Below are 13717 nucleotides of genomic sequence, written 5' to 3'. Positions count from 1 at the left end.
TCTTCCTCCCTTCATTTCATCAGAGCGTAGGCACCAAATATCAGCCGAGACAATTTTTCGAAACGTATTCGTAATTTCTATTCACTGGTTGATAAGTCCCCCGCCCCCTCCCTTGCATCTTCTTCCCAACCCCCAACCCCTCTCTTTCTCTCTCTCTCTCTCTCTCTCTCTCTCTCTATCTTCATACATATATATATATATATATATATATATATATATATATATATATATATTTACCCCTACCCCTCTCTCTCTCTCTCTCTATACTATCTTCAGTATACAATTCTCACTCTACCACTTTCTCTCTCTCTCTCTCTCTCTCTCTCTCTCTCTCCCTCCCATCCCCTCCCATCCTTCTCGTCTTTCTCTCTCTTTATTGTTAAGATTATGTCCATATAATCATTCATGTCAGCTGTTTATCTGGTATAAAGACACTACAACTCTTGCAGGAATAATTTTTGGATACGTGACCAAACCCATGTCGAATCCTATTACACCGTCGCCTCGTTGGGGGTCTCATGAGCTCAAAGAACATGGGGTCAAAGTCGATGTCATAATGTTGAACATGACATGACCTCAACATAACGACAGGAATTTGAATTTCATTTGGGTCTGTTTTTTTTTGTTTTCAAAAGATCAATCTATTTGTGAATAGTCTCAGGAGCTCTAAGACATGTTGGTTTCGATTATTTTTAGTAGCTTGTTGAGTGAAAAAAAATGCGAGAATTTGTAGGATTCTTATAAAACAAATTCAAGTTAGTACTTAAAGGTACTATGTCCCATTTGCAGCCAACAGCAAATTCTGTAGAACTTTGCAGGAATCATGAATATGTCACGTATGCCATATCTGTGAAATTTAAGCGTTAGCAGTGTCCTACACAATCAAATTATGCAATGAAACCCGTTTCCTTTCTAGATTTCACTGTCAGACACTATTTTCCCACTGAAAGACATTTTTAAGCCCTTTTTAGGGAAGTTCTAAATTATTATTATATTTCAAATGCCGTTGGAATTTAACCTTTTCATTTTTTTTAGCCTGAGACACGGGACATAGTACATGTAATGGATACAATATCGAATAGACGCCATGATTGTATATACTGATGTTGCAAAAGAAGTTCACTATAATTATGATCTCCAAAATTACCAACTTTATGAAAGTACTAATATCGAAGTCCCTTTTTTTTCAAGTTATAGCAATTTGCATACTAAAAAGTAATAAGAAGTACCAAGGAACAAGTAGACAAATAGAGGACTGGGAGATAAAATTACAATTTGCAAGATTTGTACTTATTCGAGCCCAAAAGACGTATACATTACATTTGTGTGGTATTTGGTGCGACTATATATGTGAAAGTTTGGAAACATACATTGCACGTTGTTGCACTCAACCTTTGGCTCCCGGTGTTCGTTAAGGTGATGCGATAAATCCTGAGAGGATGTCGAATCGAAAAGCAGGTCACATAATCTTCTGGGTTCAATGCGTTTATCGAACTCGACGAAATGCGATACCTCTTATACAAAGCAAACAATTATTTTAGTTGTAAGCTCACCCTCGTTTGCCATTTCGAAGTTAATTCAATGGTATTTTGGGCACGATTCCTACCTTATGTCATTGGTCACATACACAACAAGTACGAAAGTATAGGTTATAATTTAAACCCTGGTATATCAAATGATAAAGGCGAGATGGGCTTATGAACATACAGCACCATTAGCGAGGAGTACAGGCAAAATAGAAGGAAAAACTCATATCGAACAATATCGAGACATTTGGACAGACAATCAAACATACACACAAGCTCTAGTCAAAGAGAGACAGACAAGCACACCCCCAAAACACCGCATTGTAGTGAGCGACATAACGTAGGGTATAGGAAATAAAACTATAAGGTACAATTCTTCTCAATCTTAAAGTAAAAAGGGTATTCTTAAATCAAAGGAATGATTGTGAGGGGGATGAAAATGGTAAAGAAGTATCTTCTTACTTGAAAATTACTTTGTAAACCCGATAGAGAACGATGACGAGCTTGGCAGCATGGATGAACTTCTTCCTCGCCTGTATATAAACCAAACAGAGAATGATGAGTAGGATTTTTTAAATAGAAAACTTCATCAAAATGTTATTGTATACAAGGTCAACAAACCCTTGTATTATAATCATGATTATCCCAGACATCTTTCCCTAAGAATACCCAGAAAAATACGCTAGTCACGTGCATCCTAGACAATAATCCTCGGACAAGTACGACCAATTTATTATGCTGTTGTTCAGATATGTATTTACTTTTGTTTTGTTTATGTAATTGTTCCGTACCCCATGGAATACAAGCTTTCCCATGTCAGGTAAGCTGAATGTGGGCTATCCACCGTATCTCATGCATTGTTATTATGTTTTTATACGGAAATAAATACTACTACTACTACCCCGAGGTTAATGTCAGATGGTAAAAAGGGCCAAACGGCATTTTCTTTTTGTGATCATTCAAGGAAGGTTAAAAGATAAACCCCCAACCGAACTATTCTGTAATTTGACAACTGGCTTATGTATTCTTAATATCATTACGGAAATAAAGAATTCAAACGATTGTATTTCCTATCAAAATGTATGTATTCTGAAATCAACTTCTATAACACAGACTACGGCTCTCATCGAGAGAGAGAGAAGGTACTTATATATATATAAGTTATTTCCGATATATATATATATCTAGTTGGGGGGAAAAGAGAGGGGAAAACACATTCCACAATAATAGTTAAAAACAAAACTTGCTTTATTCCCCTTGCGATGCATTATTTGTGACAGAATATCGACAAACATAGGAGTAAGCACATGGAATGAGATCAATATTTCATTCTTCTATTCAATTAGGCTCGCTATACGCCATGACGAGAGGAGATTACACGGCATATTTGTTACATTCGTCTCTATGTTAAACACAGCTTTGAAAAGTCAAACGACATGTATTGATTAAAGCGACAGTGCTAATTTATCCCTCTTTGCGTCAATATCACCGTGTAAAAGTGAGATGACAAAATATCGTGCAGTCACTGAAGAAAAATGAACATTCTTTGATAGATATTTTGGCGCTTATATATAGGCTCGCTATATTCCATGCCGAAGAATGTTACAAGGTGAAATTTGATGCGTTGGTAACACCAGTTTCAGAAAAGTCATATTTATTGAGTAAAGCGATAGTACTTTTTTATCATTCTTTGTGCTAACTAACATTCACGTTTTTCACATTCAGATACAGAAAGTTCTTTATCACAGAAAGAAATCGGATCATTCATATAGAGCTTGAAAGGAATCAAATAATTCGTCATTATAGGTCCGCTAAATACGATGACGACTGGTGAGTTCAAAATATATTTTACATTAATCTTTATGTTCCCCCAGTTCCAGAAATGTCAAATATCACTTAGGAACCAAAGCGACTTATTAGCGAGTTATTTTATCCCTTTGTGTGCTGAATAATAAAAAACGAAAAATAAAAAATTAGAGATTACTTATATGCTTCTCACATGATTTTATAAAACGAATGTAGATAATTATTATTTCGTTTGAAAAAATTATATATATTTTTCATCAAACATTATGATACACATTATGGCACAATTATAACCTCTGTCATTTAATTGTTAATTCACTTGAAAGTACTAATTAGAAACCTAAATACATCGTCAAACTACAATTTATGATTCTTAATATGGACAAAATTCCAGATGAGCACTTCACCATGAAAAACAGAAATGTGGACTTCATAAATTATAAAGCGACTTGGGATTCAAATTCAATTTCAATCAGTGTATGTTGCTGATTACAGTAATGGCAGAACGAAGATAATATCTTTAAGATGAAATGTATATTAATACAAATTTAATCGCAACATATCAATACATCAAATATATCAAATAAAATGTGATTGTGCTTGCAGTTACCATAGTTGACCAGCTAAAGTCACAGCGATATGGATCATTGTGTTTGGTGGTCAAAGGTTCATGGTGTAGCATAATACGGTATGTGGATCTTAAAACGTTTATAACCTTCATACATCCCCAAAACGGTTTTGAGTTCCCTGGGATTGCAATATTGCAAGTTTGTGAGAACGAACAAAGCATTAAAGTAAAATTAACTCAAATTGATAAAATTTGGTTTTGCACTTAGGAATGAACTTACATCGGGCGAGGGTGAACATAACCGAATACTCGACAAGCTCGGCGAAGCCTCGGGAGGAGAATCGATAAACTGGAAATACTTTGGACGAACGCGTCGTCGATTTCGTGTTTGATGATGACGGCCACCATGATGCTGAATGTTGGATTGATTGTGGGACGATCTCGTGCTTGATACCGGAGTCGAGGGTGTGCCTGGTTGATGGATGCGCTTGTTTAAGGTTTCCGACAAAGCAACACTCATGATGCTCTCCGGGTTGACAGCCATGCTGAGATCAGGGGCTGTTGAGTTTACTTTTGACTGCCAACTGTCTTTATCCGAAGTGGTACTCAGATTAGTCTTGTATAATCTTCCTCAAATCGAGGCCATGTTGGAAATCACACAACTTAAATTCATACTGGTTGTAAGAAAGATGCATCTGGCTGTTAACAAAGTTTTGAGGTAATCCGTCCATATTTTATCCTGTAAAATCCCTTCGAGATTGCGTCTTAGAAATCGATCCAGCAAGTCTAGTCGCAGCTATTGATGTGCTCTTTCAGCCATACGATTGAAGCAAATTGCTTACACTTGAACAAACTGCTGTCTTATGTAATGCAGATGAAGAATTTATAACTCTGTTATTTGCCATACAGGTGTGGGTGCTACGTACTTGAGAACTACTTCCGTAGTTTAAACGATGATCATTAAATCCGGTCTGCTATCTTAATCAAACATTAAATCGGACAGTTCATCAGGATGTTTTCAACATAATGCACATCTTCATGAGTGCAGCATGAGTGCTGATTATAGAAAAGGGGTCTGGAATTAATCCGTTCTCTGAAGAGCTATCAAAATGTTTTTGTTCCTCGAAATTGATCCACTGAGTAGAGATTATCCTCCTCACACAAACTTTCTCACTATCATGATTATATCGTCATGAATAGCCAAAGTCACTGGTTTAAAACAAGTAGATGACCGAGGATGATTGGCTTCTAAACATATGTGAGTATCATCCGATGTAATGTGACTCTCGCGTTTACCATGTTACGGGCTCCAGCGCGGGACTCATGTGCCAGTTTTCACCACGGATGTTTGGCAACATTAAACTTCCAGTCCCGAATAAAGTTCCTGTTCTCACGTCTCAAATACTAATGGCAAGTTGGATACAACTGCTCATATAAAATCCTGGATTTTGAATACTTAGACGGTTTAGTGAACGTAAAGTACTTAGACAATTCGATGAGGAGTCTGGAGTGGCAACGCGTGCTGTCGCTAAGCTGAACGAGCTATCGCGATGGGGGCATCGAATTTATGGTGATGCAGTATTGTGTTTCGCGCGCACGGCTGAGCTTGAAAAGACGAGCACATATCGTTGCCTGATTCTTTTACACAAGTCATTGAGGATTCGAGTAACTCTTTGTACTCGATTCTACTTTATGGCAAATTTGTTTTGGCGATGGACTATGTGGGAGGTTGGATTTCAAACAATAAAGTAAAAATATAACTATTGTCTGCTTTTTGATAATGAGTTGTACGTCATTATTCTCGTAAGGTATATAGCAACGATGGGACGAGTTATTATCGTCTTTTTTGACGATGGCGCCATATGGCCGACTACAAATCATTGGTGAAGTATGTCATGATCGAGAACGACGTATACATTTATAGTAGCATCAACAAGCACATGAATTAACATTCTGTAATCTTGAACTACTCGGTTGCTCTACTATACATAATCGACACAGTAATATGTTATGAGGGTTTAAACACGAGTGAAAGTATTAAAAAAACAAGCGCACTTTTCTCAAGGAGTTACATATTAATAAATGATAAATCTAAATAAGTTATTTAGTAGGATATCGTGTGTTTGGTGGAATTAAGAATTTAAATGTCACTTCAACATAGAGGGAAAGAGTGAGCGTGAGTGGAATAAAGCAGATAGAGAGAGAGAGAGAGAGAGAGAGAGATGGACAGAGAGAGCGAGCAGGCGGGGAGGGAGAATGTAGGAGATATAACATGGGAAATATGAGATTAAGAAATATGCCTATAAATCCATACGCTCAATCTGATTGTATCTAATCGTCTTTTTGTTAAAGGATGTTCTGAGAAACCTGTCATTGGCAATGAATCTTTCATTTTGTTAAAAAAAAGTACAAAATCCAAACGAGTGAAAGCGTCCAACTTTGCTGTAACCGGCACAGCTGCCAAGTTTTCGAATCGACTTTGAGCAGTGATGAGATACATTTCACCTGGAGCACGACTTCTGTTTACTGCTGCTATGGTAACTAACCTTTGACCTCAACGCAAGGCTCGGATGTGATTTCTTTTCAATGAAAGGTTAAATGCCAATCGTGATTTTGTATTCCATGACTCAAAATGGATTTGGCTTTTAAATTGTCTCTCCACCTGGGACACGTGGCCCCTAAGAGGATATTCTTTTGACTTTAGGTGTTATTTACAAAATATTCTCCCGTCCGAAATTAAAATGACAAGAAAAGTAGTCACTTATTTCGGAGGTATATGTTTTGAATAAACTGACGAAAACAAAATATATGTGAAGCAAAAACAATAAATAAATGGAAAAAAGGGTTATTCAATTCTTTCCGAGGACTTTTTTCTCCACTTGGTATGTTGTTTGCTAATTATATCACCCCCCCCCCCATCCCCACCCCGACAAGTACATGATATTTTAAAGGAAACAAGATAAATGAAAGAAACGAAAGGTCATAAATTCTTTCCTATGAATAATTATCTCTCAAAAATCAATGGATCCACTTCATTAAAGAAATCATTGATTCCTAGCTGAAAAATGTTTCTATCAATGAATATGTAACACTAAAAACACTAAACACTAAAAACCGTTATTATTGTGACGCTTTCCATGTTAATTGTTTACTTAGTAACTAACGGTGGTTTTTATAAATGTAATGCTTCCTGGGAGAAATTTCAATTATTTAAACATATTTGTGGCTTACACCCAGTAAATAAGATCGATTAAAACAAGTCAGAAACAAATCTTATTTACTGGGTGTAAGCCACAAATATGTTTAAATAATTGAAATTTCTCCCAGGAAGCATTACATTTATAAAAGTTATTGTCCATGGCGGACTAATGAATATTTATAAGTCAGAATGAATCAGGAGAGCTTGGGTATTTGTTTGTAGTGATGGCCTGGTGGTAGAGTCGCTGCCCCGCAAGCAGTAGATGGCAGGTTCAAGTCCCGCTGGTTTCAAGATTTTGTCTGACTTGTTTTTCAATACAGATCGATCAATCGATCTTATTTACTGGGTGTAAGCCACAAATATGTTTAAATAACGGTGGTTTGTTTAACTTCACATCCTACATTGATTCTTACCTAACAAGCAAACTGTTTTCGTCTCCATTATTTTTATCCGTCTCTATTAAAAATTCGTCCGTGAAGCATTTCGTTATCCAGTTGAAGTGGCTCCAATTTTTTTCATACTCGAATAAACTTTTAAGCTTTGCTCTTTTTCAAAGTCAAATTTGCAACCTTAAACAGTCTCTTTCTCTACACCCATTTCAAGGAACATTTTCTTTTCTCCTCGGGTTTTATTGCACGTTTTCCAACTTCCGTCCTATTCTAAGACTTGGATAACCCACAGTTTTGTCAAACCTCAGTCCAGTGACTTTGTGCATCGTTGTCTTGTCTCCAATAAGGATTCTATATCGAGATCTAAAGGAACGTGTTTACGAAAGGGGAATCGGATTATCCATGAATGGGAAAAGGTGCCACGGTAGTACCCTCTCGATCTGAAGACATATTTGGGTTAGCATCAATAGAATCCCTTCAACCGTTATATGTCTATAAGCCCTTGGCTGGATGCTTTGAAAAAGTAATAGCATCTTTTCCGTACTTTTCTTAGATGAATTGGGCAAAGTTGGAACCGTTCCAGTCAGGAAGCATGTAAAAACGAACATATTATGATGGTATGTATTAAAGTTTTATACCAGATGATGGTATCGGAAATAACGTGCGAAAATATGTACCCTTTTTCGGGGGGGGCTTGGGGGTTAGAGAAGTGTTATTTGTGTTTAGGGAATGAGAAACGAATTTTTAAAAAAGAGAGCATGACTCTATATTTCGTGTGTAGCGAAAAATTCCATGTTTCAGCAGACAACACCTCGACAATTACTGTTGGCAGGAAAAGGAAAAGGCATTTTCAATTCTGATTATGCCTACTACCAGGAGATTTTCATATTGGAGTTGCGCAATCGCAAGTATACTGCTCGAGCCTCCAGAATGCTGTTACCGCCTCAAAATTATAAACAACGGGCGTAACGACTTTCGGCCGTAGATGTCGCTGTAGAGATTTAAGTGTTTTTAAGAATGCATAGATTTTATCTGATATCATATGAGCACTACTAGTACTAACGCTGTAGAACAAACGTGAATTCGTAACGTATTTCAATAATTTACTCTTAGATATACAATAAAATTTTGCTTGCTCTTTATCTTATGACTTGGTTAATTTGAAGAAACAGAGTGATAACCAGTAGCGATATCATGGATCTAGAAGGCACTGACGTATGAAACGATGGCCGAATCAGGGGGTGCAGCTTCGATCCGAAACATTGGGGGGGCACCAGCATTATAGGGTGGGGGAGGGGGACTGGGAGGGAGGGGCACGGGTCATACAGGTGGATGAAATGCAATTTACGAATACAACTGAGGAACTGGGCTGAGGGTTGAGAAAGAGATCGTAATATTTTCTTTTCATGTTTCCTTTACCCCTCTCCCTTATTTTTCTTTTTGTTTTCGTGAAGTTGCTCCACTTGAAACATGTTGGTCTCCATTATTTTTTTTTTAAAGATGTTTCTGCATTTGTTGATCAATCAAATATAAAACATTCAAATAACAATAATAGTATATAATATAATTGATTTATGTAAAGAATGCTTGAGTCGGTAGCAGCCTGGAAGGGGAGGGGGTACACGGCGCTGTTACAGGAGTATGTAGGAGAATAGAGTGTCACGTAGAGAGATTTTAATCAAAAAAAGTGTGTTCAAGTGGGTGTGTGCAGGTGATCAACATCTTCTCATTTCCCCTGTCACATCTCGCTCTCTCTCTCTCTCTCTCTCTCTCTCTCTCTCTCTCTCTCTCTCTCTTTCTCTGTCTTTCTAGGCTATATCTCTCTTTCTCTCTCTCTCTCTCTCTCTCTCTCTCTCTATATATATATATATATATATATATATCTCCCTATCTCTCTCATTTCTACCACCCCGTGTTGTGTCATGGGGGGGGGGGGGGCACGTGACAATCAAACGCATTCGGTTATTATTATTATTATTTCAAGGAAATCTTTACAGGAGCATTTTCATTATAAAAAAGAAACTTCTTATTCTTTTATGAACTGTACTATAGGATTTCAATAGTAGAATAATGGCATCTACAATTAGTTTACAAGGCATATTAAAAAAAACATTTGCACACTAAGTTGCATCAAACATTCTAAATTATTGTCCATACCTCTTCTTTCCTTTGCATTTCTTTTAACTCTTCCTGTTGTTTGACCAGTAGACTAATCCTCCTCCAATCCGACATTCTTGGATTCATGGACCCCCTTCGACCGAACATCGAGCTCGATGACCCTCCGACGTCGCCGCCGTCCTGCTCGGTCAAGCTGAACCTCGTACTCCGTCTCCTCAGCAAAGCTCGTATATGCGGAGCCTCGTCTTCTCTCTGCCCCTCTCCGCCCCGGGAACCACGACTCGCACTCGTCCTTCGTCGTGTCATACGTCGCGACTTCGTGAACGCCCGAAGAGTTTCTTCCTCCTCGCTGATTGTCATCGTCTCCGAGTTCGATCTGGTTCTCGAAATCCGTTCCTGGGAAGTTTGTCGATGCAACGAGAAATTTTTACTTTTCGCGACGGAATTAATCTCGTTGATATCTGGCATGAAGTTCGACAGGAGCTTCGTCGTGCTTCCTCGCCTTTGTACCGGGCCACGTCCGGTCGTAGTTCGTCCGACAACTCCATCTTTCACCCCAGGCGTTAAAGTTGATAATGAGTCTTCTGCAAGCTTCGGCAAAGTCGGTATGCTTGAGCTGCCGAAAAGGGCAGCCAAGGCATTTCGCTTTACTTCCAACTTCCTATGAATTTCTTCGTCGTATCCATCGCTGTTAACCATTTCCTTTTCGGGTGGCATCTTAATTTTGTCTGTCTATCTATCGATTTTTAAAATTCCAATTATAGATGAAAACATACCACTCACTCCTTAACAACATTACTTATCGAACTTAACTAGTTCAATTTGACTTCTCGAGTTTGCTTTGAATCAGAAGAAATCGTAAAGTAAGCCATATTTTGATTTTTAAGAATATGTTTATTCCTTTTTGCCATCAGCCAAAGACTTTGAACGTTGTAAAGGCTTCCCATAAGGAAAGAAGATGGGTATGGATGACAAAACTGTGGCATTTTCCAAAAGGAAATATTTCACGATGTTACTAAGACAAAAACCGTTTACGATTAGCCATTCGCCGAACCACGATGCAAGGGGATGCGTAATCTGTCATATTAGAACTGGACGTTCATCGATGAATTGAGCACCTTTGTAATTGATCACAATAAATTGGCACACAGACGTGCAAAGTTTCGAAACTCAAACATCAAGGGTTCATTTGTGGTCATAAAAGCGATGAAAAGTAAATCCCACACTAATTAACAGCAATTAGAATGATCCTCTGTGCGTACAACTCAACTGTACACAGTTCAGGCTCCTGTTTTTGATATCCACATCGCACAATAATCCTTCAAATGATGTATGATGGTGTCGTTCTGCCCGAACAAATCTGAACTTGTTGAATCTGCAATATTCTTCGCAAAAATGCTACAGATTACGATACAATCCGAATTATGTTGACGTAACGCTCAATTTAAATGGATATCTTTGATGAGATAAGTTCAAGGTCAATTGCTGATTCCATGCGGTTTTTTGGCGGACACGAAAATCATCTGCTTTTGCAGACGATATCGTGAAACTTCGTTTAAATTTGAGAGCTTGGATCGGATATAGATTTTCCTGACGTTGTAGGCTAGAAACGAGATGGGTCTGTGTAAATATTGTCCAAATAGATTTCTTAATTGTTCCCTGGTTAGCTACAATAGGAATCTTTTATTCAGCGATATTGATTACATGTATCGGTGACGGCGTGTTTGTATCGGTATCTCAAAACCGATTGACAGAGAAGATAGCAGAATATAATCGGCTTAAGGCGCGAACAGGATGGTTAAATATTAACAACATCGTCTGATGTATTTGGTTGTCATGGTGATTTAATGTAGTTGAAATTTGGAACATATATTTTGTTGCTGTTAGTAACATCTAATAATAAACAAATTCGTTGAAATCGAAATTATAAATAATCAGGCAAGGATTACAGTAACATTAGTGTTCTCTTATATCAAATTGTATTTCATCGCAAGGTAGGCAATAGGTGTCCCCATTACCGTTTTCAATTAACAATGATGTTTTACCCGATCAAAACAAATATGTCGCATATATATTTTATGAACTTTTTAACTATTGCATATTTATAATATATTTATTATTTCAAAGCATTGAAAAGGGGAAATGCATTGCACAAATTCTCTCGATTCAAGACTAAAAATGGACTTTTAGGAGGTAGCGCTCTTGTCGGCACTTCGACATTCAAGTGTCATCTGACGAACCACAAGTGGTCTATTTTGAGGTGCGCGTGACGTAACAATGGTAGAAGGGGATACATACATAATGGTATGCAAGGGCTAAGTTTAGGCGCCAGTCGATCATTGTAATCGAGGGGGTTTAGCATTATGCATATCACATTGAAGGGCACTTAAAGAACATAATTTGCAGAGCATTATTTACATCACCTGAATAAGCCGGATGAAACATTTCATCGAACTTTAAGATTTTGAAGTAGGAAAGATGGTACATAATAGATTTGTTGATATCTTGAAGACCCGTTAATGCAAAGAGATAGTTCCGTTTCCCCAAGGCTTAAAACGCGATTCATTCTAGGTCTATGAATGAAGTTACCTTAACAAAGAAACATGGGGACAGTATGTCATCACCATACAATGTCTGTCCATAGCGTTGCCTGAAATTATTAGAGAATTTATGTTCTGACTGACAGTAGATAATGTAATCTTATTACATGTATTGTAACCATGGTAGCCATATCAGTATTAATGCTACCCTTCACACAGGCCCTGCAATTACTATTATTCCCCATCATTGCTAGGTACCCAATCAATACACCTGGGTCGAGAGAGACAACACTTGGGCAAACACCTTGCCCAGGGATGTAAGTGCGACGCAAGGATTGAACCCTGGTGCTCTTCAGTGGAATAGCCTATCCCACTCAGTGCGAAATGCTCAGACCAAGAATACTTTTTGTTCTCTCTATTTTAAGCAGCGATGTTAAAGATAGATTTCCCTTTTTTTTTTCTTTATTTCTTTCATGAATATTTACATACATTTCTCAATATAATATGTTAAAATCTGAACAGATCATTGTTAATAATCAGAGTAAATTTTTATCCATTTGAAATTGCTCATTGAAATTTATCATTCTTACAACGGCTTTGTTCATTATTCACTCTTATTCTTTACTTATTTTCTGTTATATGTTACTATGTATTGATGTTCTCGATGATGTTTATATTGTTTATATTGTTCAAGTAGTTTGTATCTTCATATAATTATGTTGCATTTGTGTACAGGGGCCCCTGGAAAACAATATTGTGATTACTGACGGGGCTACCCTGTTTAAATAAAACAAAATAAATAAATGAATAAATAAACCCGGGACCTTGTTGAGAGCCAAAAACCTTCACCAGTATACATTATCTCCATCAATCTTTGACCTTATTCTTACTTCTGTCTCGTAGTCGTTACCCGGGGTACCGAGACCAAGACGAAGACCAGGATGAAACATCTCTCGGTCCATTTTATCTAGAACTAGGTCCCGAGATCCAGACATCAAAATGCGAAACTAAGACTGAATTTCCATAGGTAGCACCGACGCCGTTTAGTTTGGTTTGACATCCAAAACATCATGATCATCCTAAATGATCATCCTAGTTTTCATCTACATCCCATGAATAAGACCAAAAACCCACGAGACCAAAAATCTGACGGGCTTTGCGAGAAGAAAAAAAAATCCGTGGGGTTCACGAGACTGACAGCCGGTAAGACCGAGAGCCCTTGAGACCGATGGAAAAGGATGAAATGATAATCAGTAGTAAGCGCAACAAGACTCATCCTGTACAGCGACATCATACCTATCAATTACGTGGGTAGAAAGAAGCAATCGATTGCCCTGCTGAAGGATGCATGTAGTTGGGTAAATAAAATCCATTGCTGAGGACACGAATACCTCACGGGGTCTCGAACCCACAATCTCCGCCGTCACTAGTCAAGTTTTTAGAACCACTCATCTACGACCGCTCTACAGCAATCAAGCTTTATCAACGCGTTAAAGATACCGTTTTGTTTTAATACTATTGCAATATGAAGGAAACATTGAGAAAGGTATATTATGTAGTACACTTTACTC

The 13717-nt window shown here is 37.7% G+C and overlaps 1 protein-coding gene across 3 annotated transcripts in view; it reads right to left on the bottom strand.

The window, feature by feature from the left end:
• Positions 1–13717, bottom strand: part of LOC100893884 — a 28999-nt gene that overhangs the window by 14440 nt on the left and 842 nt on the right. Inside the window, exons 1-2 of one of the 3 annotated variants that reach the window (XM_011665905.2) lie at positions 9646–11171; positions 1989–2059 (exon numbers count right to left, since the gene is read on the bottom strand). In XM_011665905.2, the coding sequence (XP_011664207.2) occupies positions 1989–2059; positions 9646–10323 (749 nt within the window). In that variant the 5' untranslated portion in view covers positions 10324–11171. Of the gene's footprint in view, positions 1–1988; positions 2060–4180; positions 4942–9645; positions 11172–13717 lie in introns of those variants that run through there. The other 2 variants (XM_030981102.1, XM_030981103.1) reach the window with 2 other exon arrangements.

Source organism: Strongylocentrotus purpuratus, unplaced genomic scaffold (genome assembly GCF_000002235.5).
Source record: "Strongylocentrotus purpuratus isolate Spur 01 unplaced genomic scaffold, Spur_5.0 spur5_scaffold_11, whole genome shotgun sequence".
Taxonomy (NCBI): domain Eukaryota; kingdom Metazoa; phylum Echinodermata; class Echinoidea; order Camarodonta; family Strongylocentrotidae; genus Strongylocentrotus; species Strongylocentrotus purpuratus.
The sequence above is the reverse complement of the archived record's forward strand: the minus strand, read 5'-3'. Positions and strand labels throughout refer to the sequence as shown.